At 37.4% G+C, this 27,604-nt stretch overlaps 1 protein-coding gene across 5 annotated transcripts in view; it reads left to right on the top strand.

Annotated features, from left to right (window-relative positions):
- The window catches only part of VPS13B (vacuolar protein sorting 13 homolog B), a 429,201-nt gene that overhangs the window by 6,501 nt on the left and 395,096 nt on the right, over positions 1-27,604 (top strand). For all 5 annotated transcript variants that reach the window (XM_017806398.1, XM_017806401.1, XM_017806402.1 and 2 more), the window contains exon 3: positions 2,227-2,370. In XM_017806398.1, the coding sequence (XP_017661887.1) occupies positions 2,227-2,370 (144 nt within the window). The remainder of the gene's footprint in view (positions 1-2,226; positions 2,371-27,604) is intronic.

The raw sequence follows: 27,604 nt of genomic DNA on the forward strand, positions 1-27,604 counted from the left end.
ATTATTATTATTATTATTAATTTTTAAATTTATCCTTGATTTTATTTCAAGATATTAGGAAAATAATGGCATAAGCTAGCTTCACGGAAATATTCTACAGGCAGATTTTTAAGACTTTATAATATATATGTCCACCTACCAAAGGCAAAATAACTTTGTCCCCAAATTTTATTCACATAGAAGCTCTATACGGCATGGATACGTCTAGGGTCAAGCAGTGCAGGAAAAGAGGCTTTCTGCATCTACTTCTAGATGTTTGTCTAAAATTGCCTAGCAACTTGCCTGTTTGACCTCTGAGTTTCTTGGACCTTTTCTGTTTAACATCTGTTCATTCAGAGGAATTCTGAGTTGAATGTTTTATGTACCCAAACTGAGCCAAGGTGCAAAGGTGCTTAAGCCCTGCCTTGCCAGGATGATTCTGGAGTTCTGAACAAAGTTTTATGTCCCTGAGTTTACTAAGAAACACAACAATTTGTGTTGTGTGAAACACAATAGCCTGAGAGTGCTGGTCAGCAGCAGACTCAGCAGGAGTCAACAGTGTGCCCAGGCAGCCCAGAGGGCAAACACCTCCTGGAGTGCATCAAACTTGGCATCACCAGCCAACCATCACCAACAGAGGTGACTGTCCCAGTGTAACAGTGTTGGTGCGGCCTTACCTTGAGCACTGTGTGCTGTTCTGGGCCCCACAATTAAACAAGGATGTGTCCAGAGGAGGGTAACAAAGCTGGTGAAAGAGCTGGAGGCAATGTCCTGTGAGAAGGGACTGAGGACTTTGGGCTTGTCTGGTTTGGAGGAAAGGAGGTTGAGGGGTGACCTCACTGCTCTCTAGAGCTTCCTGAGGAGGGAATGTGAGAGGGAGGTGCTGAGCTCTTCTCCCTGATATGCAGGGATAGGACATGTAGGAATGGTTCAAAACTCTGCCAGAGGAGGCTTAGACTGGACGTTAAGAAGCATTGACCAGGGTGTGGTCAAACACTGGAACAGGCTTCCTAGAGGAGGTGGATGCCCCATGCTAGTGAGTGTATAATTGCACAATGCCCTTAACAACTTCTGGTCAGCCCTGAATTGGTGGGGCAGTTGGACTGGAGGGTGGTTGTAGGTTGGCCAAAGCTATCACCTAGCATCTAGGAGACTTAGATTCACTTATTTCTCCATCTGAGAAGATTTACACCTGTAGTTCCCAGTATCTAAGACGAAGATGAAAACACCAGACTTTTAAGCAACTTGAAGACATCTGTTGTTTTTTCTCCATTAAAATTTTATAGTAAAAAATGTTAGAATAGGACATCAGAAGGGTAAGAAGATGAATCATCACTGGAACCTCATCATTAGAATACTTAGTATTGAGAACGCTGACTTAAAATTCTGACATAGTATCAAAAATTGTTTCTTTGTTTTGCAGTAAACACTTGCCTTCATTATTCCAAACCTTGGTTGCTCGTCCTGGGACCAGGTCTCTAGCCTGACCACTGTGTCTGTTAAGTGCTCTGAAGCTACTGGAGAACTTAAAACACTTTGGCACCTTATTTCCTGCGGAATTGCTGCAAGCAGCAGCTGGCTCAGTGGGGCTGTGCTGTAGAGTTGTGATCTCTGCATTGGCTGGATGGAGTGTCAGGCATTTGTTAGGAGTTCTGAACTGATTTGCACCAGTTTTTAAAGCAGTGTGACATCCACATTAGGCCTTGATGAGGAGGAGTCCAGTTTTGTCCATAAAAAATTTAATAACTTTGTGTTCACTAGCAATTTGATGTGAATGGGGCAACAGTGGGCCAGTGTTAAGAGCACTGAGCTCTTACAACTCTGAGTATTAAAATATTTTCAAAGAAATTACCTTGCTGTTGCATTGTCAATGTTTAATTCTAAATTTATTCTCTTCACAATAACACAGGTTGCATATTAATTTGAGCATTTACTTTCACCTTGATCATTTCTACTTGTCCCTTGAATAGTGACACATGTTGCAGTAGCTTCATGTGAGAGAGGTGGTTTTAAACTGTTTTATTATTAAGGACATGGTAATCCAAACGTCTCCTTTGAACAGACTAATTGTAATGTAAGCATGCCAGTAATTATAAGGGCAAATCCCATGCCTTGTGACACACTACTGGTTAGGGGAGAATAAATTTTGACTTGTTTTGTGATAGAACCATACTATTTTGAGTTAAAAATACGTCTTGAATTTTGTTATGTTTCGGTAGTTAATTCTGCATTCTTTGGTGTTGTTAGGAGCTGAAACTGCCATTTACATTTTTAAGTGGGCATATTCATGAACTTCGGATTCACGTGCCATGGACAAAGTTGGGATCAGAACCAGTTGTCATCACTATCAATACAATGGAATGCATTTTGAAGTTAAAGGATGGTGCTCAGGTAAGAAATGTGATGAATGCTTTTCTAACATTGAGAGGTTGATGGCAATAATAACTTCTACAGGTCACTTTCTTCAAAGTCTTCTGAAGAATCTGACATGTAAAGTTGGGATTCCTTTTATTTTCTGAGAGGCTAATGATGTTCTTCTTGTCATGGCTAGTCTCTTCCTTTATGCTTATTTTTAAACTCTGTCTTAGCTGCAGCTAATAAAGAGTTCTTGCAGATGTGAAAGCATGTTAATAGTGCTCTGTCAGAATTTTCCTATGATTAGAGAAGAAGTGGATTTCAAGAGCAATATAGCATCCTGTGGGCTTGCTGCCTCTCAAGAAACAGTGCTGGTTACATGAGTCAGCTGAATGTGGCACAACTCAGCACTGGGTGTTTTTCAGAAGTGGTGTTGCTGAAGGAATGCTTTAAAGATCCTGGACTGTAATTAATGCTTACTTTTAGGAGTTACAGTGCTTGCTTGTGTATAGTACTTGGAAGACTTCCTTTATGTAAAGGTCACAGTTTGTACACTATGCGTTTCATAGGCTTAGGAAAGGTTTTGTTCTGACACAATAAAGCTGAAATATGGTGTCTCAGTTTTTGTCATATATCTAACTTAGTTAACCAAAAGTACCTAGATATATTAATGTTAAACTTGCTTTTTTTTAGTCACTATAGTGCTTTGATTCTAGAGAGGTTTTCTGGTTTGTTTTTGTTGGTTTTTTTAAAGCCTTGTTCACATTTCAATTTCAACGTGGTCTTTCAGTTATATTGAGGATGATGCAGAAGAAAATTCCAATTTATGCAAAATTCAAGTGTTTCGTAGGGTGCTTGATGAGCTGTTAACTTTTAACAGCAATAAATAGATGCAAGCCAGCAAGAACATTGCCAAACACTTTTCTGTGATGGTTGATATTTCTTGCAATATTCTTTTACAGTTCCAGATCTAAGAGGCTTTTTTGCTGGAGTAGAAACCTCTAGTTCTAGCTGTGTCACCCACAAAGCACACACTTGCATTCTGTAGTTACGCTTAATCTGTGTGCAGACGTGCACGTGCATATACACACAGGTACACGCACCAGCAGCCAAATGCTAAGTACTGTTCCAATATTAAGGTAAGCTTTTTGAGACCAGATGTTCCATGAGAAATGGGTTTTAGAAGCAGCAAATTGCAACTGATTATAAGAGCTGCAGAAAAAGATTTGTAGCCCACGACTTTGTGCAACCCAGAACTAATATTTGATATTGGACCTTGCAGATGGCTACTGCTGGAATGATCAGATTTCCTGCTTGCGTGGTATTTGAAACTTAAATTTTGTGGTGCATACAGCAAGAGGTCAAGTGTCAGAAATGTAAAGCACTCTCAAAACAAGTATTTATTACAGATGTTTAAGATTCAGAGGCAAGAAAGGAATTTTGAAAATTGCAACTGACATTTGAACAAATTATTCAGTGGTATGTACACCCAGGAGGATAAAATTTGGGTCTGTGCCATTGAAGGATTATCTTTGACTAACAAGAATGTAAATGAAAACACTTTTATGCTGTTTTCTGAGGATATGGTTTAAAAAGTTGACAGCTTGAATTTTATTTTTTTAAATTACTATTTGAAAGTGTTTTATAAAAAGAAAGTATTCGAGAAATTCTTGTGTTCTAACCTTGTATGGCAGAGTACTTGGCTAAAACCAATTGTCATAAAAATCTTTGTAATCAGTGAATAAAAACTATGAATGAAATAAAATATTTCTGTGGAAAATGTTAGTAAAATGGACTTTCAGTGAATTTAGCTCCAACTTGGAACTGTTTTGCCAAGAACTTCATATCTGTGAAGAACGTAATTACCAAGAAAGTTTAGTTTAGGTCTCAAATTGATTGTCTTGATCCTGCATTTCCTTCCTCAGGTGAAACCTCTAATGAGCACATGCATAATTTCACCTGCGCAAAAAATAAAGTTTTGACCTCAACTTAATGAGAGATGTATTCTTTGGAAAGGGGCTATTTCAAACAATGTTTCTATTGAAGATATATGAAGATTAAAATACATGGCATTGTTTGAAGCTATTGGCCAGTGGACCCTGCAGATTTTTGTGAGCAAAAACCTCTCTTCTTTTTTACGTTTTTGAAGTGTATCAGTTTCCTGGGAGTGCTTTTGTACATATGCCCTTTACTTTGATGCTTTGTCATTGTTAGTTCAGCTTCGGTGTTAGTTTAGTTGTTTTTTTTGTTCATGCTATTGCAGCATCTCCTCAGCTAAGTCTGGAGTAGATAGCAATGGCTCAACTTGTAGTTTTATGCAAATACTCTCCTTTTCTAAGCAGAAGTGTTGTAAAACTGGTAAATTCACTCAATGATATACAAAATCTATGTTGTAGAATTAGTGCTATTTGTTGTGAGTTTTGAAGTTTGGACATTTTGAAGGTCATTGCTTTTCCCCTTTTGTCTGTGCTTTGCTTCCTTTCCTTACTTTTTTACATCTGATACTACTGCTTCTAAAAACCAAATGTTAAATATGGCTACTTTACAAGAAAATTAAACTGAAGTGAATCAGGAACAGAACTTTGCAGTGATTAAAGTGGTGCTCTATTGAACATTCTCTGTATGTGCACTTTTGGTTATGACTTTGTTTAATGGCAGTACTTGAAATAGAATTTTGGTGCGAGGCATTTTGCATTGCTTTTTGATGTCTGTCAGCCTAATGCAACTGTGCCTGTTTTTTTTGTTTTTTGGTCTTTAATGTAATCTTCTGCAGCACTGAGTTTTAAGTATGAGCATTTATAATGTTCTCAAATTCATGAAACATGTTGGTAAGGATGATTGTGAAATCTGTTATTACATACTTAAATGTAACTGAAATTTGTTTGACTTGTTATAGAAGATAGTTAAAGTTCTGGTATTATATTCTTCTCATTACCTATCTCTATATATTAAATCTCATGACTTTATATAGAATTGAAAACACCTTGCTAAATCTGTGTTGACTGCTGTTTTTCCTCCTAGAGTTTTTTTTCTCCTTTTGTCCTGTTTGAAATTCTTTGCTCTTTTCTCTTTGCCTCTCCGTGCCACAATACCTCTGTGCCGAAACCACAGGCTTTAAATTCAGGTAGTACAAATTGGGAAGGACAAGCCTGTAAGCCCGTGTCTGTTTTCTTCACCTTCCTGCAATTATAACTAACCACAAGACTAATATTCTTCGTGTTCAGCCTTGATTTCTGTGGTTTTTAGTGTTGGAACTGACGCAATGAGGAGATCAAGGAGAAATGTGTTATCTGTATTATTGCTTCACTTCTGAGTCCTTGCCTTTAATCAGGACACAGTGCACCAGGAATATGCTGATGTATATGAAGATGAAGATTCTGTGTACTCCAAGGATAACTAATTATGGAATTGAGAAAGGCTGTTAGGTAGAAGCACTTACAGGGCCACAGGGAAACCAAGTAGTTTGGATCAGGATACAGACAATTGAGCACTTCTCCTTTCAGGAGGCATGACAAAGGAAGTTATGAAGGAATATAATAACTCTGTGGAAACAGTGGAGAACAGGCCACAAGCGTGACTGTCAGAATTGCAGACACATTCTTATTTGACAGTTGGTAGGGACTGCCATCAAAGAATGCTGAAAGCAGGAATTAGTCTTGACCAGAAAATGATGGAGATGGGAGATAAGGTGTGTAAACAGGTTATGAAGAACTTTGACAGTGAAGACACAAGGCTTATGTTTAATGAGTGTGTAGTTATATAAAGTTTTTGCTTAGATGGTAAAGCCATCTCAGGTCTGAAGCTGTGCTTTGCTGTTTTTGTCCTCACCTGGGTTGTAGTAGTTTCAATGGAAAGTGGTTGTATGGACAAGCAGTGCTGTTTTCTTTCCATTTGAGTCTTTCTGCTGTTCCATGACAGCAAAATTATGGTAAGACTCGAAATCAGAAACTTAAAGTCTTTAGTGACCCACCTTTGTGCTCAAGGTCTTTATTTTTAAAATATTTTTTATTTGATACCTGCTCACTTTCATAGTGCTCTCTTTAGTTCAGTAAATCTGATACTGAGTTTTAACATTTGTATGCAAAGTTTAAAGTGAAGATTATATTGAGAACTGCCCTGCCGGAAATAAAATATGTCATCAGCTAGTGTTGAATCATCATCTCAGGTTAATGATGGATCTGAAATTCTCATTAAGCAGCCAGTTCATGCTGCTCTTATATGTGTTTTAGTAGATTAATATAAGAAAAAAGGGAATTTTATATGTTTCTGTGTGTGCATGCATACAAATTAGTATATATAACTAAAAAGAGCAGTTTTCCATATTATGAATTAAAGCATTTTGTACAAATTCCTTTGTGCAAATCAGACTTCAGTTGTTTAGTCTTTTCCAAAGGCTCAGGAAGATTTAGCAGAGTCTTTAGTTGGGTTTTATGCCATTTTCAAGGACTCCAGTATGAAGAGTTCTTACATTTTTCTATGAATTGATAGGTGTGGAAAAAAAGTGGTTTAGGTAGGAGATTCTCTTTTTCAAGGATATTGTCTTTCTAAGAGAGAAATACCATGCCCCACGAATTTCTTACAAAAACATTTAGTAAACTTACTCTTTCAGTAGAGGAAGTAGTAAAGGCAGGTTGTAACTGCTAGAAAAGGCCTTGTAGCATTTGGTTCAGACATTTTGTCTTTTATCTCCACTGTTTTCAAAGGAGGCTAAAGAGGAGATGCTGAGCAGCTTTGCTTAAAACTGAATTACTCTTCACATGTTCTAACTGGGCAAGCAAGAGAGACCATGTAATTTACCTACATTTTTTCCTATTAACCGCTTTATCGATTTTAAAAGCAAAGTATCTGATGCTTTAGATTGCAGTTATTCTGAAAGAATATTATGAAAGAAGAAATTGCGTTTGTGAATTTGTTCAAAGACTCCCGCAGGCACATTTCTTAATTTTCTTAGTGCCATTGTGTTACCTCAACCTGAGTAGCTGCCTTGGTTACCTGAATGCCTCTTAATGTGTTCCTAATTTTGGACAGTTTTCATGTGAATTTGTCAATATGTGGGTCCCCCAAGCAGTCACAAGTCCTGCCAACAAACCGTCTCCAGCTTGGGCTCTTCTCCCCACAGGTCCACAGGTCCTGTCAGGGGCCTGCTCTAGTGTGGGCTTCCCACGGGCTCACAGCCTCCTTCAGATGTCCACCTGCTCCAGTGTGTGTCCTCCACAGGCTGCAGGGGGATATCTGCTCTACCATGGGCTGCAGGGGGACAGCTGCCTCACCATGGCCTTCACCGTGGCCTGCAGGGGAATCTCTGCTCCAGTGTCTGGAGCACCTCCCCCCCTCCTGCATTGACCTTGGTGTCTGCAGGATTCTTTAGCTCGCATGTTCTCATTCCTCTCTACTCTGGCCATAAATGCTTCTGTATCTTCTTTCTTCATCTTAAATCTGTTATCTGATAATTGTCATTGACGGCCTTTTGGCCAGTGTTGGATTCCCTCTTGGAGCCAGCTGGCGTTGCCTCCCTCAGACATAAGGGAAACTTCTAGTAGCTTCTCACAAAGCCACTCCTGTAGACCCCTGCTACCAAAACCTTGCCCTTAAAACCCAATCCAGGCGTGAAGAAGTCCTTATGTCCTTCATACTGACAAACCTCAAGATTATAGTGTTATTATCGTGCACAGATATCCCATAGTTTTGCTGATACTTATTTGTGCTCCTGTGTACTGTGGAATTTATTTCAGTACTGGTGAAGGGCAAGAAGTTTCTGCTTTTCACATTTTTGAAGTAAAGCTCAAAAATTCCTGTTGTTTTGTTCCTTCTGTTGCCTGAACTACCTCTAAATGGATGATTTACTTTGGCTTGCAACAAATGATTAAAAGACAGTCCTCATAATGCAGAGCTGGTAGCTGAAAAGCTACTTGACATGGATGTATTGTCTTATGGTTGCTATCCGGGTGGAGGACTGCTGTTTAAAAACAGCTTTCTTCCAGAAGTAGTAATGCCTTCCAACTGCTGGGGTCTTGTTGAGGTTTAAGGCCTCAGGTTCTCTAGTTGCCTTGGCATAATTTGTGGTACTTTCTATCTTTTAGTATACTTGGACAGTTGGTCTTAGGCATATGGACTGGACTTGTCATCTATCCTAAATTGCCATTTTACTTTTTTAAAATTTAAATATTTAGAATTAAACATTGGGTTTTTTAATTACTATTTGACTATACTGGCTTAGACTGGCTCTTTGCCTTTTTAAAATGTCTGTTGTGTATGGGGAAACATGGCCTTGCCAAAAAGGAAATAACACTTTTCATGTTTTAAACAACTCATTACCCTCCAAAAAAAATAGTGTAATTGTACTTTAAATTCAAGAAAGAGAAATATGTTTACTTATGTATAAACATGGGTTATATACATTAATGTTTTAATTCTTTATACATAAAGTGTACATGAACTTTCTTTTAAGTGCCAAATCAATGTCCCTAATTTGGAGATTGAGGTCTTTGGAGTGTGAGGTCTTTTTTAAATGCTTATGTGATGCTAGTACTGTACCTCATTTAATTTATGAATTTTCTATAGACTGTTAAACAGCCAATTTTCAATCTTCCTTTAGCAGGTAAACTTTGAGGCAACCAGGTGGAAACATATGTATTCTGCAACCAAGAGAGCTCTTCTGCAGTCCATTCTGACTTTCTGTAGTGTCCCAAACATATTTACAAAATAAGGCACTAAATAATTTATATCAGATTTATGGCTTTGTTATTTTAGGTAAAGGCACTTCTTCGGAGCATGACTTTGAAGTTATTTGGTCTTATGTAGAACATCAGCTGAAGTTCTGTCTTTCTCAAGTAGCAAGAGGAAAGGATAATGCAGATAGGAGTAGTATATGGAGGAAGGCTGAGGCAGCTAAATGGACAAATAGGTTAGGTGAGAAGAGATTAAAGCCACCTGATGGATATGAAGGGGAGGGGTGTTTTTTGGATGTGGTGCCTAGTGGTCCTTTAAGCTTCCCTAGCTTTACAGGTAATTCTAAGTAGATTGTTTAATCAGGTGAGGGTTGCATGTTTATGTAAAAAATTCCACTTGTTTACCTTGGAACACCTGACTAGCCGAGAAATATCTCACTTATTTTGGTGGAACCTTGTCGGGATGCCATATTTTGGAAAGATGTAATCCTAATTTTAGACATGTCAGAGTAGTTTTCCACATGTATGTATCTTTTGGGGAATTTTGCATAGTGCTGAATATATTGAATCTGTCAAAATATTTCAGGCTTAGTAGTTTAATATATTATTATTATTTTCTCCTATGTTTTGAAGAAAATATTTTCAGAGCAGATTACTACAACGCAGTTATTTCATGGGTTCTAAAATAGATGTAGATATGGAGCTTGCTTTTTTCTGGATCAGTTTGTATTTCAGCAGAAATTGGTGCTTTATTTGACATGTGTTTTGGATTTGTACTTTTTTAAAGCTTTTGGCTTTTGGGCAGATGCTCTTAAATTAATCTCTGACTCTACCCACTTTATTTTTGTTAATTCCCTTACTTTTTTCTTATACTGTTCATTTATATATGCTGGAGTTTCATTATACACTTAAATTGTGGGCACTGACTTCCTGGTTAGACTCCTCCTTTCTACTTAGACCTTCACTTTAGCTATAATTGTACTTTAACAGTTGGATGTGAAAGTTGGTTCTGCTTCTTTTTGTAACTTCACTTTTCCATTTGTTGTATAAGGCTATCCTTGTCTGATCAGTCTCATGCCACTAAATTATATATTGAGTAGTTATCAGCTGCCCTACTAAACTGATGTTTCTGAATTAAGGTCAATGTGTTTTGGTTTTTTTTCTCCAAGAGCTGTGTTTTGGGACTAAAGAGTGTCCCAGACCTGGTGTCTGTCTTATTGCAACTCCATGTCAATGCCCTTGGCAATGTCAGTTCAGTGTAGAGTGTGAAGAAACAGAATAGGTCCATTTTCAAAATTGGGTTGAGAAATAACATGGTGAGAATTCAGAATCTCAAAACTTAGTATTAAATCAACAAATGTTTATAAACATGTTCATATAAGTTTTTTCAATACTATCTTTGTTGATGGAAAATACTAATTTTCATTTGCTGAAAATTGAAGTGTTATGAGCTTGTTGCACATGGGCTGATGTTTCTGAAAACAAGAGAAGGATAGCCATCTCTGTGATTTTTCTGGAACTGGATTAGGATTAGAGATTTGTTGGTATAGAAGCTGCAGACTGTGCTGGGGGAGTGTGTTCTGTCTGAAGCATTTCCCCATGTCTTAGTTGTGGAAACTTACATATTGTTGAGCATTTTTTTATTGTTCTCAAACAGACCACAAGTAACAGTCGTTTTAACCCATTTCTGTGTCTCTCCCCCTTCCTTTTTTATTTCTACTTCCATAGCATTCTCTAAAATTGATTCTAGAATTTGACTGTAACACTGGCAAATCATGTTCTATTTGAAAATAAAAAAAATTAGAAAACAAATTATGTATGGAAACAGCCAGTAAAACTGTTTGACTTCCATATATGCACATTTCTCTTTATTCATGCATATGAAAACTTATAAACCTATGCCAAATGCCAGTGTTAACAAAATATGTATTATTTGTTTTAACCAAAAGCAGGTGCTTCTCTTCTCTACATGAGGAATCATGTTTCTGTGTTCATCTCTGTACAGGTTCTGTTCTGCAGTACAATTCCAGTGAGCTCTTACACCTTTTGACACTTAACATCTGTACATATCCCACTTTGCCTGAGAAGTAGTTCAAATGTTGACAGTTCAGGAGTGTTGCCCATGTGGAGGGGAAGAATTGTTGTTTCAGAGGAAGCTGATGTTGCTTCTTTTTCTCATTTAAAACTGTAGTTTCTCATTTTCTGGTTTATTGCTTTAGATTCCCTTGCTTGGGGTATTGTGATGTTACTTAACAAGCGAGGAAACAGCAATCCCACTTACCTGTTATACTACACTGGTGTAGAAGCTTGTTCTTTATACATACCTCTGTGTGCATGTATATATGTGTATATGTATTTATGCATATTAAAGACCCACCTGACCTTTTTATTTCATTATTGCTTGATGGTAAGGAGGAACAATTGGGACAGGAAACATGAATAACACTCAGGACATGGGTAAACTGTTGTTTTACATTGGTTGTAATTTTGCTGTTAATCCACTTAGTAAGGCATTTAGAGCAGTGAAGAGCTGTTTTCTGACTGTTTTGTGGGCAGGCACTGCCACACGTGCCCAGCTGAACGGCAGTCAATGTATATTTAACTTCCTTCCCTCAAACAAAACCAGTTTTTTCCTCTGGAATTCTTTTGTGGTCCCATCTTCGTATGTTCTGTAACTACTAGAAAACTGCTGACCCCAGACTGAGTATTTACACTATGTAGTACAGCTATATTCTGGAAAGTTTAAGATTGTGGATGTTATGGTTGTTTATAAATCAAATCAACTGAATTTGCTGTGTGGAGAGAGGAGGAGATGATATGCAAGAGCCTTCTAGGCTGCCAAATGAACTTGGAAACTGTCAGGTTAAACGCTTGGCAAAGCACCAGTTAGAAAGTTCATTGTTGAAATGTGAATAATAGTTTTGTTCTGTACCAGCTAGGATAGTATCCAGTACTTTTTCTGTTGAAGTGGCTGTGCTGTTAGGAAATTCAAGGAATTACATGCAGCAAACCAACATCATGCAAGGAAACAAATGGCGTATTAGAGCTAATGCAGCTTTGACTGTTGTAACTTGTGTTTTAGAACTTTGGAGTATGTTATGGGTCTCAAGGTTGTGAATTTGAATATGAATGCACTAGAATTGCTTTTAGAACAGCTTAATGTGCTGTATTCTGGGCAAAAAACCATCAATAAGTAAAAAAATGTATTAATGCCTCCTAACTAATGCTAGTGATTTGCATCTGCTTGTGTGTTAAATTATTTATTGTCTCTGGGATACATATGAGTGCAAAGGGGGTGTGGGTGTGTGTGTCTGTGAGTTCTCTAAAATAGACTTCGAGTGCTCATGTTCAAGAAAACTTTGTCAGACTTACTGGTAACTCCAAGAGGTGGCAGGGCTGATGGTTGTTCAGGTCTTCTGGAAGTTCATGAAGTTCATTCCTGACATAGGCCTCCTTGAAGATAATTTTCTGTCTCTGTGTCTCATACTTTTAGCATAACATCAAAGTTAGCAGGGAAAACAGCACATCATCTTGCCAGAAACTTGTGTATTAGTACATAATGATTTTGGAAATGTGTAAGTAACCTAAAGCGCCAACACTTACAAAGAGAATTACAAGTGCTGTGTCTGTAACTTTATGTATTGAGAGACTATCCAGGGAGACAGACAAGGGTGATACAGAGTTCATCTGTTTGAGGAACTGTGCTGCAGGATAGTCCTGGACAGGTAACTAACTGAATTGGTCTGTGCTAGCTAACCAGCAGACCTGTTCTTCCCTGCCACAGTCCCTTTCCTTCCCTTTGGTGTATACTAAGCATTTGGAGAGCAGAAGCTGGCGTGTATGTCACCTATGTCGCTGATGAAACTGAATTTCAAATTGAAGGTTAAGTTGCATTTGCTGTGACACAGCTCAAGGTTCAAACCTATACCAGCAGCTTTCAGACTTTTTTTGCCACAGCATAAGTCTTCGCTGTTCGTGGTGGTACATCACCTAAAAAGGTTGTTTGGTTTTCTTTTTGCTGTGGTTAATTTGGTAAATTAATAATTGGGGGTGATATCATGGTATGTATTCTTGAATTCTGGAAGGGAACCCATTTGCACAGGAGCAGACTTTTTTTTTTTTAAAGAAACCAGCAAAAGTGTTTATTTTAATTCTGCAAGTGGGCAAGTAGAAAGTAGATGTAAGAGTTGGACTCAGATACCACAACACTGCCGATTTATATTCCAGAAAATAGGTTTACTAAGACAAACAAAAATACTAACATGTAAATGGTGTATTTGTCTTTATAAAGTACAGAGAACCTGTTCTTATGTGTAAATATAGGTGTATAAAGTAGAAAGATGAAGAATAATCCTTGTACATTTACTGATTTTTACTCAGATTTTTTTTTCCTGACCTACTTACAGCAAGGAAATGTAATGCCAATAGTCAGTGTCTTTGTTCCAAGGTATAGGGTAAAAGGGTTTATATATCATCTTTGGCATAATTCCTAGTAATAGAGGGTCAGATTCTGATTCAGCTTCCCTGGTGTAGGTCTGGACTACTTCAATTGATTTACTTTGGAGTAATTCCAGACTTGTCCCAGTCCAGCTGACATCAAATCAGGACCCTACAATCCAGCTTTGTTTCATGTAGTTGGGTGAAGAGTTTGGATTGGTGTGGTTTAATGGGGAATGAGGTGAGGTAATGCATTTAAAAATATTTCCTTGGAGAGGAAGTAGTTTTTCCTCATTTGTTGATAGATTAAAGCATAGTTAAATTTGTTGGAATGTATTTTAGCTCCTCATTATAGCAGAACCTACTATTTGAGAATGGGCATGATTACAGATTTTGTAGTGGAAAAACCCTGTAATTTATCCACCTTGCGTAAAAGCATCTAAAAATCAAAAGACAGAATACTCTTAATTCTTTTGACTACAAAGTATACTCTGACATTATAGCTTGTTCCCTTTTAAGGGTATGGTTGAATTACTATTTATTAGATACAACTTAAGCAGAAAAATTCCCTTTATTCACCTGTTGCTTGGCACTTAGCTTGCAATACCTGCACTTGAAGAGTAGTTCCTGTTAAATAATTTTGATGCACAACTGATGTAGATTGTGTTTTATTTTGAACACTTATGGATAATAATAAATTCTATCCCATTAAGCTGCACTTCTTCCAAAAGAATAGATCAATGTTCAGGTTTAAATGTGTACATTCTTTTCTAAGGAAAAGTCATTGTCTTACCTCTTTACAGGCCATAAAACCCCAGGGAAACTGTACTGTGCTGCTGGCAATACCCTGGACCATATAGTCTTACTGTTATAAAAGCATGAACTTTAACTGTAAATATTTATTTCTTTGCCTCTGGAAAATATGGAACAAAGTTGATCCCTCTATTGAGAAATACAATTTTTTCCCCTCCATCTTCTCCAACATGTTTGTTTAGTGATTCTGACACTGACTTGCTGAGAAACCACGTCCTGAGACCCTCACCTTGGCTTACTGAGGATCCTCACTTGGCTTCCTTTACCCTTGCAAAGGTCTACGGAGCTCAGAATGCTGAGAAATGTTGTCCTTCGTTTTCAGTTGAAGTCCTTATGTATTGTATCTAATTGGAGGATGAGCAACACAAAGCTACTTTTCCTTTTTTATTTTATATGCATGAATCATTCTTCTGGAAGATTTTGTTATGTAAAGGGTTCTATTGATTTCAGTTATTTATTTTCAGCTAAAGGTGAAAACGTATTGTGGTTTCATTAGATAGCAAAACCTAATAGGCCTGTTAACCTACCAGCATTATTCAATATTTCAGGTTACTTTAGGATTTCCCAAAATGAACTAACAGCTGCTGCTGCAGCAGTTATGTGTAATTACTTAGAATTAAACCCAAAGATGATTAGTCCTGATTTTTTGAAGTGTGTTGGTAATGCAGGATTACTTTTCTGTGCAACTCTGGTAGCTGAGGGGTCTCCTGATCACCGCAGTCAGTGTTCCTCTGCTGTGGGAGCATAGGAGACAGCAGTGTTCCAGTTCTTGGGTGGATGGGCTGATCTCAGGTTTGTTTTTTATTCCCAGTTGCAGGAGTGTCATATTTCATGGCTTCTGGAATACTTTCTGTAGGTGAATATCATCTGGACTATGTTGTATATATGTATAGTTCTGCTGCCTTCTGGAAGTCTCTGCCTTCCTGTATCTCTACTGGATTCCAGGTGTTTAAGCTTTCTACCCTGCAGTTTTTCCCCAACGGGGCCCGATGAAGACCTGAGAAAAAGGGCAGACAAGGCTGTGCTGCTGACTCCATACAGTTCAGTCAGCCTGTTCTTGATAGTCTCTTCCCATATGTTCCTCAGATGTGGACAGTGATGGCGTTGTGGGGTAAATGCATTGTTCTGGCAGTGGGAAGTGGCCACCTTTTCTGGAAGCTCTTCAACCCTTTTCTCAGCATGCATTAGAGATGGGATTATTATATGATGGGGGGAGAGGCTACAACCCCTAGATAAAATGGTTGTGGGGAGCACGCTGCCTGCTCCACTGCAGTCATCTGGTGTGCAGCTGAGGTTCTTAGGAGAGGAGGCCAAAGGGAACAAGCTAAATGAATTGTCCTGCCATGCTGCTTATGGCCTGTGGGCTATAACTTGTTCATTGTAGATATTTGCTTATGATACGTAAGAAAATTAAGATTTTGCAGTAAAACGTTAGAAAAATACTTAACAGCTTGAGAAAAATCTGCTTAAGCCACAATGAACCTAATTCTTTTTACCAGCCTTCCACAAAAAGAGAGCATCTGGTAGACAGAATAGATCAGTCCCAAGTGCATATGCTAGTGGTTTCATTGTCATCAACAGACATTACATTTTTGTTGATTTATTTTGTGCAATGAATAAAACTTCATTTCCTGCTCTATTAAGGGTGTTCTACTTTCCTTGACTTGTACATAAATGAGGTATGGTTGTTGTATCCATATAAAAGTTGAAAGCAATTGTGTGGCATGGAGTTAACGGTGGACGTATCTTTTATCTACTTATGTGTATGCAACAGTTGTTTTCATCTGAAATCCTCTATTTGTTGACAATGCTAAATCTTCTGCAGTTACCTTTCCATTCTCAGAACTCTAACTGAAGGTCAAGATACTGTAATCTATTCTTCATTTATTATGTATCAAAGAGTATTCCCCTCATAACTGGGGCTTATAAAACTGTAGTTTATTACCCATATACTGATTGTTTAAGCACTTCTGTTTTCAGTCAAGTAAAACCAAGTGAACTGTGCATATAGTCACAGGAGAATCTGGAATTCACTTCTATTGGTGTCTGTACAACCCAAATTAATTTGAAAGAAAGAGTATGCTATAGCTGCTCAGTCATTTTGCTTCTGGCATTTTTGATGAAAACATAATTTCTTCAGAATGATGTTTTTAGTGTCTGTTTTGTCTTGGGGAAAGAAACCCGAACAAGATACTGAGTTTGGAAGAACACAGAACAGTATTTTTCTGCTTGTCAAAGCAGGTTCCTCACATTTTTGGTACTGTTCAGTATTGAGTTGTATCTAATTGAACTGCTGCTGTGTTGTGTGTGACTTGTAGCTTGGATGTCTGGTTCTCTGTTCTGGACTATGTTCCTGGCTGCATTTCTTCAGCAGCATTCTTTTTCACTGAAGTGCCTAATAAGGTACATGAGTGCTATGGTTACAGGGCACCACCAGGGAGATGTTCTTTTGGAGGAGAGAACTGGTTACACTCAAAGCTCTTGTGGGCACATTTCTTTTCAGGTGGTTGCTTTTTTGTGTGTGAAAACAGCAGAATATTTTCATCGGACAAAATAAAGTTGTGCTGCTTTCAGGAATGTTGGAAAACTATTTGAACCACATTTAGAAAAATACAATTTTTCAGAAATCTGAAAGTAAACTTTGGTGTTTCCAATTACATATTTCTTTTTCCACCAACTTTTATCTTGACCTTGTACTTAAAGCAAGTATCGAGGTAGTGGGACCTCAGGAGCCTGACTCAGTGAATTGGCCCATGTGTTAGCATCTGGTGAGGAACAGACTTGTCTCAGAATTGCCAGCTCATGAGTGCTCATCTTCCCTCTGGCTGTGCTGGACCTGGATAGAGGTTGATGATTCTGGCCCACAGATTCTTATAATGCAATTATAAGATTCTAACTCTGTTTAAGGGTAAAGTGGAGCTACTTTGAAACTAACACTTCATGTCTTTACCCATTGTTAAACCAATCTGATGGTTATACTAATACCTAGATCTTATCAAGTCCTTGGCACCAGTGGGACTGGTACATGTCCCATGAGTATTGCTTGTTAATCTTGAAGTATTTTTTTATGATCTGCTGACCTTGGTATTTTGTGATTTCTGATGGCTTCTGATGTGCTCTTTTCTCACTTGGAGGCAGTTTGCTGGTTCCAGAGCAAATGATGAGTAGTGCCACAAGCAGAGAGGAAGCTGAGGGAATTGCAGCTAGCTGTTAAGAAGAGATCCCCTGCTTGGGAGATTCGACTGTAACAGAAACATGAAGGAAGAGTTGTGTGATGGGATTGAGCTTTTTGAGTTTGTCCTGTCCTGCTCTGCTTGAAGACAGTCAGAGCAGCATCACAGACATAACCTGTTCCTTTCTTGCCACTTCTTTATGCCTCAGCTCAAAGTGATTGTGGTGTTTAAGTTCTCTTTACCCATCTAAAATGTCTGGTGTATGACACTTTACGACTATGTAATATTCTTGGATATCTTTACCCAGTTAAAACTCTTAATAGTGACACTTGTGTTTTTAAGACGTCACATGCTTGTATTTCATATTTTTGTTTTTTTTCATTTGAAGAAAAACATTTTTTAGATCTATGCAAAAGGCTTATGCATAACGATCTTGTATAGACAGAAAGTAAGGACAGACTTAAGTGGAGTGTTCTGCTCTCTTCAGTTTTTATTCCTATCTCTAGGGAGACGTAGTGCTTTCATAAGTGATCTATAAAGTAACCTTAAACACATTCAGGTCACAATACCTTTAAAGCTGCCTTTGTACATGATGGTTTTGTTTTCATCATTGAACACTATTGTAATGAATTTAAGTGTGGCATGATCCTGTCATCTGTGCTGACTTGAGGTAACTCCTTGCACTAATCAATCTTTTTGATATGTCTATTCTTGTATATAAATTCAGGTCAGGTCTGCTGTTGTTATTGAGTAAGAAATGGTTTTGTTCAGGCAAGGTTTTTCTCTTTTTTTAATTCAATTTAAGAAACACAAGTATATTCCTAAACATATTTTCTGCCATTGCTCTGGTTTTGGTTCACTGCAATACGTAGCCTGTTCAGAACAACAATCTGTGGCCTGTTCTGCTTCTGAAAGGCTCTGTTATGTAAAAGCAAATAGTGAAGTATGATGCTGCTTGGTTTCAGGTATATACTGATTAATCAGTAAAAACTCCAAACGAGCAACAGATCAGTCTTGCATGGTGTGGAGATTTTTTTTTATTTGTGCCTGTACTCCAGTTTCAGATCTTGTTTTACAGTGGTAGGAGAGCAGGTAGCAAGATGGGAAAGGGAGGAGAACAGGGATGTTTGTTGATATCCATGTCAGCCCACACATGTAACAATTTGGTAGGCTTGAACACTTTCAAAATTATTCTTATGAGATGTCTCAGGCAGTAAAGCTTATTTTCAGCTTTTTATTCACCGTGTACTTCAGATCACCACTTGCTGTCCTACTTGCTACTTTGTAAGGTGCTGTTCTGCTGCCTGAGTTTATGCTTTCCCTTTCCGAACTCCCCTTCCTTGCTTGAATGGCTTCTTTAACTTAACAAACCCCTAGTGCTTCAATTGCTTCTTCATTTTGAATGTTAATATAGATTTATTAGAGTTATTGCATAATTGATTTTGTCGTAGAGGAGTAGAAGACATGAGTTTTGGAAAGGGTTGATATTGTATTTTGAAGACAAGTAGTGTATAAGCACAGTCCTCATCAGAAAGCCAGGCCTTAGAAACTTGTTCTGCAGTCCTGAACCACTTCCTATAAATATTTGCTTTGTTCAGAATCCTGATCTAAACTAGGCTGAAAATTAGAATTGCAACTGGTTAGAAGACAAAGGTAACTTTTCCCAGTTCTTACAGGAGTTGGGAATATTTATTTCTTCAAGATTAATGAGTCTTAGGGATTGACAAGTATTTATCTGACAAAATCACTTACATGGTACTGTCTCTTTGAGCTTAATTTTATACAGTAAAAATTCAAATTTGCATTCTATTAGAATAGGTTATTTGGATGAATGTCATAATTTAAAAAAATTGCACAATTTCTTGGGGAAGTTTTGAAGTTCATTCACTTGATTTGGTAAGCAGAGGTAGTGTGCATAGAGTATTCTGATGCAGAGGGTTGTTTTTGGCAGTAAAAATGAAAGTAATAGTAATCTTTATCATATTTCTGTTTATAAATGTAATTGTTTATAAACTCTCACTTTAAAAGTTTTTAAATGAAAACTAGTTTGTTTTAGGGAAAACTACCTCTCTTTTACCCTCTTGGGAATGCTACTTTCATCATGTTTTTCTATTTATTCTTTTCACAGCTTTAATTTCTGAAAGAATGTTATCTCATGAGCTATTTAAATATTTGATGTTTTGTGCAAAGCTTCTCATGTATAATTGTATGATCCTATAAAATCATTTTATATTTTCACTAGAATGCTAAATATTTAAGACTGAAGTCAATACATCGCAGGAATGTCATGGCACTTATGATCCATTTAAGTAACTGTTTTTCCAGTCTCTTAATTAAAATTACCCCTTTCATGAGAACAAAGCTACATACTTCATTTAACATAGAGAATGGTGATATGTAATATGCAATATGCATTTAAATAGAAATTTAAATGACAGGAGCAATGTAAAATGCAAACATTTTTCTCTGCCATTATCTTTCTTGCTGTAGTCTGAGACTTGGAGAAAAAAACTTAGTCGCAGTAATGTACCTTGGAATTTGGTTGAAAAGAGGGTTCATGGTGTAGTTTTGGGTGTGGTTTATTTATTTATTTAGTGTGTGTGTGAGGCTGCAGATATATTCCCACATGTTGTAAGTTACATTATCAGTAAATTAGTTCTGTTACTCCTCTGTAACAGCAGCTGAGACAATCTTCTAGCAACATGTAAATTGTTGGAAAAAGTCTAGTCTCTGGTGTGTGTACAAATTCGGAGATAACTGTTATATTGAAACTCGCTGCCTGTTGGTGTTTGCTGTGTGGACACCTCATTGTCATGTTTGTTTGGGCCAGGCACTGCCCACGCAGGTTGTGCTGAAAGCTGCTTGTCACTGGAGGGTGTAGTGTTTCGGGTCTGCAGGAGCTCAGCCTGGGTATGTACTGTGAAGTCTGTGATGCCCTTGACTCCCAAGGTTGACCATCTCATCCATTGCTGTCCACGGCCCTTCCTCACCTTGTGTGTGGCCCAGCAGCTTCCCCAGCTGTCAAAACTCACATGTAGTTCAGTAGCTTTACTCCGTGTGTTTCGTTGCTGTGATATGTATTGCTCCAAATGCAATTCTGAAAGCACTAGTTTGCTTGTCCAAAGATTAATTTGAAAATACTTTAACCATTTTAATTCTGTACTTAGTGGCATTTGCACAAAATACCATGTGAGTAGCAGGTAGTTTGATGATTCTCTGGAGGGCACGGTTTGCTACAGCTGGTTTTCCTGTACTCTTATTCAATAAAATGTTTTACTGAATATCTCATAACAAGCTGCTGTTATATACTCATGGTGGTATTTTGTAATATTCCTGCAATAATCCACCTGCATGGATTTCAGGAAAACGCTTAATGAATCTAATCTTCCCCCACTGCTGGCCTCCCACCCTGAATTGGAGAATGTCCCAAACTCTGCTTGAAAGGGAATACTGGGGCAAAGTAACTCAGAAACTCAGGCTCCTTCCACCTGAGAAACAAAGCTGCTTCCTCCAGAAAGAGGGGGACGAAATAGGAAAACCCAAACCTTGGTAGATATGTAGTGGTAACAAGCATACTTTTCACTGCTTGTCTGAAATGCTTGAACGTAGGAACTTCATTCTACCTATATTGTCTCATACTGTTACATCCTGTTGTTCCTGATGTATCTGAAGTGCATACTGGCACCTAATTTCTGAACATTGTGCTGTGGGATATTAAGATGGCTTAAAAGATAGTGGTCTAAATTTCTGTACATTAGTAGGGGGAAAAACCTGTTTCCAATAACTTTTATAGATCTTGAGTATTTAATATACATCTAGTAATAGCTGTGTATGTAATTGTCTTTATATGATCAAAATAAATTATTGGACAGACTTTTACATTCAGATGCCAAATTAAAATTTACTGTCAAATGTTTAGTAATGCTGGAACTAACATTTACCACTCCGTGTAGTTCAACTTAGTATGTGGTAGTTGACTGAAGTATTGCTGCAAGATATTAATGGGAATATTCTCATGCTTCTTAGTTTGGCTGTTGTTCAGAGACCAGTTTTCATAACTTCTTCCAAACTATTTTGGTAAACATGCATATCTTTCATATCATAAGCCACTTGGTAAATTTTGGTCACTTTAAACTTTTGTAGAGAGACAACCATACATTTGAATTGTACATAGCAAAAGAATATATTTGAAAGAGAATAAGGGCAATGTCTACTGCCTTTTTTTTTTTTTCTTGGATTAAGTCAAATGACTGGCCATACTATGACTTGCACTCCTTGAAAGTTGTATTTCTTTTGTATTAAAGATGATGTTTTTAAGAAATACTTTGCATTTTTTTTCTACCACTCTGCGTTCATGTTTCCTTTGTAATTTGTCATCTTTGTGTTATCTCACCTCCATTTCTGATCATCTACTAGTTTTGGCACTTTTTGGGGGGGGCAATATTCAGTGGTCAATATTGGAGGAAATAATTATTGATGAAGCTTCCTACCATTCTGAATTAATAGTATTTTAACACCAGCAGGAGCTTTTTGATCATCGAATCTCATTTTCTTATAAGAAGGTGTCTATAAATTGAACTAATTTTCCCTGATCTTTGGGTTTACTATAAGTCAGTTTCTTCTGTGGGCTAAAATATGACACCCAAAAAATTAGTTTTGTGCCTGAAAGCATTTCTTGGGTACACTTATGAAGGATTTTTTAAAACTTAATCAGGATGTTTGTGGGCTAAGCAGCCCTAGGAAACTGAATATATTCTTGCACGCTTGCAAGTACATTGAAACTGCAACTCTCTAATTGTATTTTAAATTAATTTTGATTTTTTTTTCTATTTAAACTACATTTGTTCATCTTAATGCTTGTTGGGGTATGGGATAGCTTAAAAAAAGACTGCATGTGAATAGAAAAAGGCTGTTCATAATTTCACACAAATTCTTACCTATGCGTAAGCGTGCCTATGTGCTTCCACAAAGGGAACAGGATTAGGATGAAGTTTTAACTTCCAGATCATGTATCTAAAATATACAAAGTCACAATGTAGAGAGCACAGTAGTGTGTTTAAAAATATGAATATTTAGATATCACTGCGTGACTATGTTAAAAGGCTCCTATCAGTAAGATGCACTTCCACAATCATGTCCTGTGGTAACTTCCTTGATATCCAGTGTATTGTCTATTTGAATGTTTTATTGCACCTTATAAACTGATTTTGAGGCTCACGTGGACAAAAAAGGACTATTTAAGCACCCAATGCTTCAGTATTTTTTCAGAATGAAGTAGAGGTGTGTGGTTCTTTGCATCCCAACTTCTCTGCCAGGAAATTTTGAAATAACTGTCCCAGCCTGTTAACTGTATGAAAGTTAGACGCATTTCTTTCTTGTGAACTATAAAGCAAATACTTAATCTCTGTGCATTGAATCACAAACTTGTTTTCCTCCCCAACAGTAAGTCTCAAGAATCAGTTGACCATTTCAGAAAAAAGCATTGCTCAGACTGATGTATTTTAGAGCATTACGTTTCCAGAGCTCTTTAACGATATATATGTATCAGTACTTTATCTTGAACAAACATAGTTTTTAAAATGCTATTTGGACATATATTTTAATGATATATAAGATGTGTTCAGAAGTGATAGTTGCAGTGTCCAGCTTTGTTCAGCCTATTCGGTGAGATGCAGGGTAAAAATTTTTGGTCCACAGGCAGTTTGAGGGAGAAGGAGAGAGAGGAGAGTATTGAGAAGACCTGTCTGGAAAGAAAAAGAGGAGAGTGTCTGTGTGTGTATTGTGGATTCATGAGTGGACTATGTTCTGTGCCACAGGAGGGTGCTAAAGTGTGAACCCAATCCCTAGGTGATTGCCATGGGTGGATAATTCTGGATTGTCATAGTCCTTAAATTATTGGGATTATCTAAAATTCACAGAAGGACTTATTTGTAAAGTGAGGGATTTGCCTTCTGACTAATGAAATTATCTGTTGCAACTGCTCTTCAGGAGTGCAGATAAAATGTATCACTCAAGGAAAGGTCACTTCCTTTGGTATGAATGCAGTTGCCCTTAGATGAATTTTTAATATTGTGGGTAGTATGCTTTAGGTTAGTTTTTGAAGATGTTGAAGCTATTCACCATCCCAACCAATATATACCATGTAAAATAAGCGTTAGTGAAACCTGAATGAGTTGATGACTTAATAGTGTGTTAACTGATTACTCATGTCAAACTTAAAGAACACATTTCACAGTGTAAACTAATAGATAAAAACCTAATGAATTATAGATTTAAGGGAATATTTTGTGAGTTTAGCTTTAAATATATTTCTTGGCTGAAGTTATTCAGTAGTTTTGGTACAGATGTTGTTCCATGTTTTGATTTGAAATAAGATACAGTATTTTCTTCTTCCACAGTAAATGCTCCCTGAGCTTTCCTTCTTGGCATTATATGAGATTAGAGGATGTTTCCATGCTTTTAACTTTCCTGCATGCGTATTTTTTCCCCAAGTTGTTTTCAATCTTATTTCTCCATCCTGTTGTCCAGTTTTGAATCTCTTGTTGTTGCACGTGGCTGGAGTTGCAGTTGAGCATAAATAGAAACAGTCCTGTCTTGACAGCTCCTTTCAGAATATTTATATGTTTGTTCCCTTGGGCACTCAACTTCCTTTCTTCCTGACACTCACTTTCCTACCTCGTTTTAAACTTGTACTCATTCTTTCATTGCAAATTAGACCAAGGATAAAAGTTATTTTCCATTCAAAATGATTGGCATGGATTTGGAAGAAGGTGTCTTGCTCTTAATTTGATATTAGAAAACATTCCTTCTCAATTGTTAGTACTAAGGAAGATGTATTTGAATTCTCATTGTTTAAATTTTTGTAAGGAAGTAGGTGATGTGCACATGATGTTCACTGAAAAGAATAACAAATGCTGGATCCTTATAAAAAGTCCTTACTGCCTGAGAGGAGGCATACTATTTTAAACTAACCAATGTGATAAAAATTTACATGTTACGTTGTAATTACAGACATCTTTTGTAAAACTTTGCAGCATTTATAGTGTAGTGTTGACAGCCACACTTGTCTTAATATATAGCATTCCGTTGGTTTTGTGTAATAGACTGCTGACTATTTTAGAAGATAAATTACTGTTTATTTAGGTTTAAGTTAATGTTTCAAAAGCTTTCTTACTTAAAAAGCAGTGCATTATAAATAGCAATAAGTTCTTTAAAATGGTGTACACATCGGACTGACAATTTCAAAGAAAAGGCTGATTATAAGTAGAAAACATTTAATGTACATGTTTTGAGTAAGTTGCTCCTATGTGTACTTTTTTACATTGATTAACCAGGGAGTTTTTGCAGCCATTCAGCCAGCTGTGTAGTTTAGTCCATTAGTTTTAAATATTGTTACTTAGATAAGATGTAATTGATAAACTACATTTGGTGAAAATCTTTCTTCCCTATGATGGTGTCTGAAGTTAACTTAAAGAGAAAGAATACAAAGAAAGTACAAATTTTCAGGAGAGTTGTTACAAACACGGCAGAGCTAATAATGTGTACTTGAAAGTTTAAAGACAAAGATTTTGAGAAAATCATCATATTGTTTTTACGGAAGTTTTGCTTGAGACAACGAAATAGTGAAGCTCTCGACTAACTTGGCTTCTGTGTTTAGAATTTATCAGCTGGAAAGTAAGAAAACTGTGTAAATTAGGACAAATGATGTTTCAGAGAGGTGTATGGCAATCTGTATAAGCATACTGCATTAGAGGAACTATTGGAAATAAGTTAAGAAATGAAGTTTTGTTTTAACATAGAACTAAAAAATCCATTACTATTTTTTTTTAGAGATTGTGCTTAGTTTTTAAAAAGGGGAAGGATTTTTTATTAGTATCGTTTTGACATTCTAATCTCCTTTGTATTGTATGCTGAGATCTTAATTTTTCTTTAATGAAATGCCCATACTTCTGAAGTTGAAGAATGCAGTGAAAGCTGCAGAGAGTTTTTCTTGCTGTGTCTGTGGCTGAGAAATCTTTCCTAATTGAACTTTCATGTACTGGCAAAAATATCCTGAGAAGTACCGTTCCCAGCTTGGGAAGAATTCCCTGGTGTGAGTTCTGTGGACAATGGACACAAGCTCAAATTTGTCTTGGACCTATCTTGGACAGTAACTAAGGAAGAAAGGATTGCTACGCTGACATCTCTTACCCGATGCTTTTCAGTTGTGTTGGGTTTTAAGCTTGATATCTTAAAGGAAACAGGTGTGCATGACTTCATCATTCAGTCTTGTCTTCCTCTTCTTTTGCACTGCCCCATGAAATTTTGAACCTACTGGATAGTTTCAAACAATTTTGATGAAGAATTAGTCATTAAGGATAACCCCTACACTTGTGAAAATCAGTAGCAGCTGGAGAGATCCTAGTGGATATACTCCTCCTTCTGACGTGGGCATGTATAATCCATTGCCATTTCATTGCCTTCTTTGCTCTCTTTCCACCCCCAGCAGCTGACAAAAGCCAAGCACTACCCAAATGATGCTCAGCACTGAAAAGAATCTGCTTGGATAACAAGTTCTCCCGGCAAAGCTTTTTGCCTCAGGCCTTCCACTGTTATATGTCAGAAGTTTATTGTGATGATGGAAATTTGAGAGCTGAGGATTACTCAATTTGCTGGGGCCCTGCTGTAGGTCTGCTGTTCAGTAGTGTTTGGGATTAGTAGGAAATTTGGTCTGGACAGTATTCTGCCTTCCTCTGAAGGAAGTGGGTGGCAAGGTTATGTTGTAATAAAAATTATTACTACATCCTCAGCAGGTGCTTGGTGAAGGAAATTCTTGCACATGAGGTCTGGCTTTCTAATAAAATCCAGTAGGAAACGTGTTAGGGGAAAGTACCCCTAAATAAAGTGTGAAATGGAGCTGCAACTACAACTCACCAGAACTGTGGGGGCAAACAAATACCCTCAATAATCTACTAGCAAAAAGGAAAGTGATATCTTGGTGAAGTGTGGTACCAGTTGAAATAGAACTGGAGACTAGTGCTAGCTCTCTGGCAGGTGGAACAAAGGAGAGTGACCTGAATGGACCAAACTTTTGCTGATGGTTCCCAGGTGTCATTTAATGAATAAGTGATATAATCGAGCCACGCTTGCAATGGTGTTTCAATGTTATGGTGAACAGTGCAGGAACATACTTGATAAATCCTAGAGAAGTAGTGCTCAGCTATTCTCAGTATTTCAAGGAACTTGTAACAAGGATGAGAGTATGTCCAGTCTTTGGTACAGTGTCTTCCAAAATAGCACACAGAGAAATGTGAATTGGCTTAAATACTGTTTCTGTACACAGAAGAAACACAGCATTGTAAGAAAAATGTTTGTTGCAGTGTTGACCAGTTCAGTAGCTGGACCTGTCCATGGATGAGATGCTCCTAAAACAGCCTCCAAACTGTACATTTAGCTGGATGACAGCGAAGAGTCAAGCTGGTCTGGAGTTTTCATGTATGGAGATAAGCTGTTTCAACTTCAAATACGTGTCCTAGTTTTTCAGATGTAATTTTTAAGAGATTTTTTTAAGTAGGTATCAGTTCTTTTGTCACTCTTAATTTTATTAGATTTGCTTGTTTCTGAACACAAGTTGGAAAAGAGAATAAAAATGTGGCAGGCCACTTCTCCTTTCTTAGGTTTGCAGTCTGTTCTTCTGAGTTTACTTCCTGTAACTCTTTCCTTCCAGTCCTTCAGGGTAAATTGTCTCAGGCACAGGGAATATGTGGGGCAGAAGAACCCATTTTGACTCATATCATCAGCTTGGCTGAAGGAGCTTACCTAGTACTAGTTTTTCTGCTCTGTCTCTCCTCCTGATATTTCTTTTCAGGTCATGCTGGTGTGAGAGTTGCTGAGTTAAAATTCTGTGCACTGTGAGTTTTATGGAACACACATTTCCATAATTGTGGAATTTCCTTTTTTTTCCCTTCCTTTTTTTTTTTTTTTTTTTTTGCTTCAAGAGCTCTTATCATAGATCAGGACTTCACTATGTTTGGTTTTAACACGGAATAATGTTAAAGAATTACCATGTCCCCACCCATATCCCCCCTACTAAAGCACTGCCCAAGCTTCCTGTAACATGAGAAAGAATGACATCTTGAAAAAGCTTATCCTAGGAGAAATTGCAGAAAAGCCATTTTGAAATGTTTATTTCTATTAAAA

Source organism: Lepidothrix coronata, unplaced genomic scaffold, assembly GCF_001604755.1.
Source record: "Lepidothrix coronata isolate B3197 unplaced genomic scaffold, Lepidothrix_coronata-1.0 Scaffold15, whole genome shotgun sequence".
In the NCBI taxonomy this organism is placed as follows: Eukaryota; Metazoa; Chordata; class Aves; order Passeriformes; family Pipridae; genus Lepidothrix; species Lepidothrix coronata.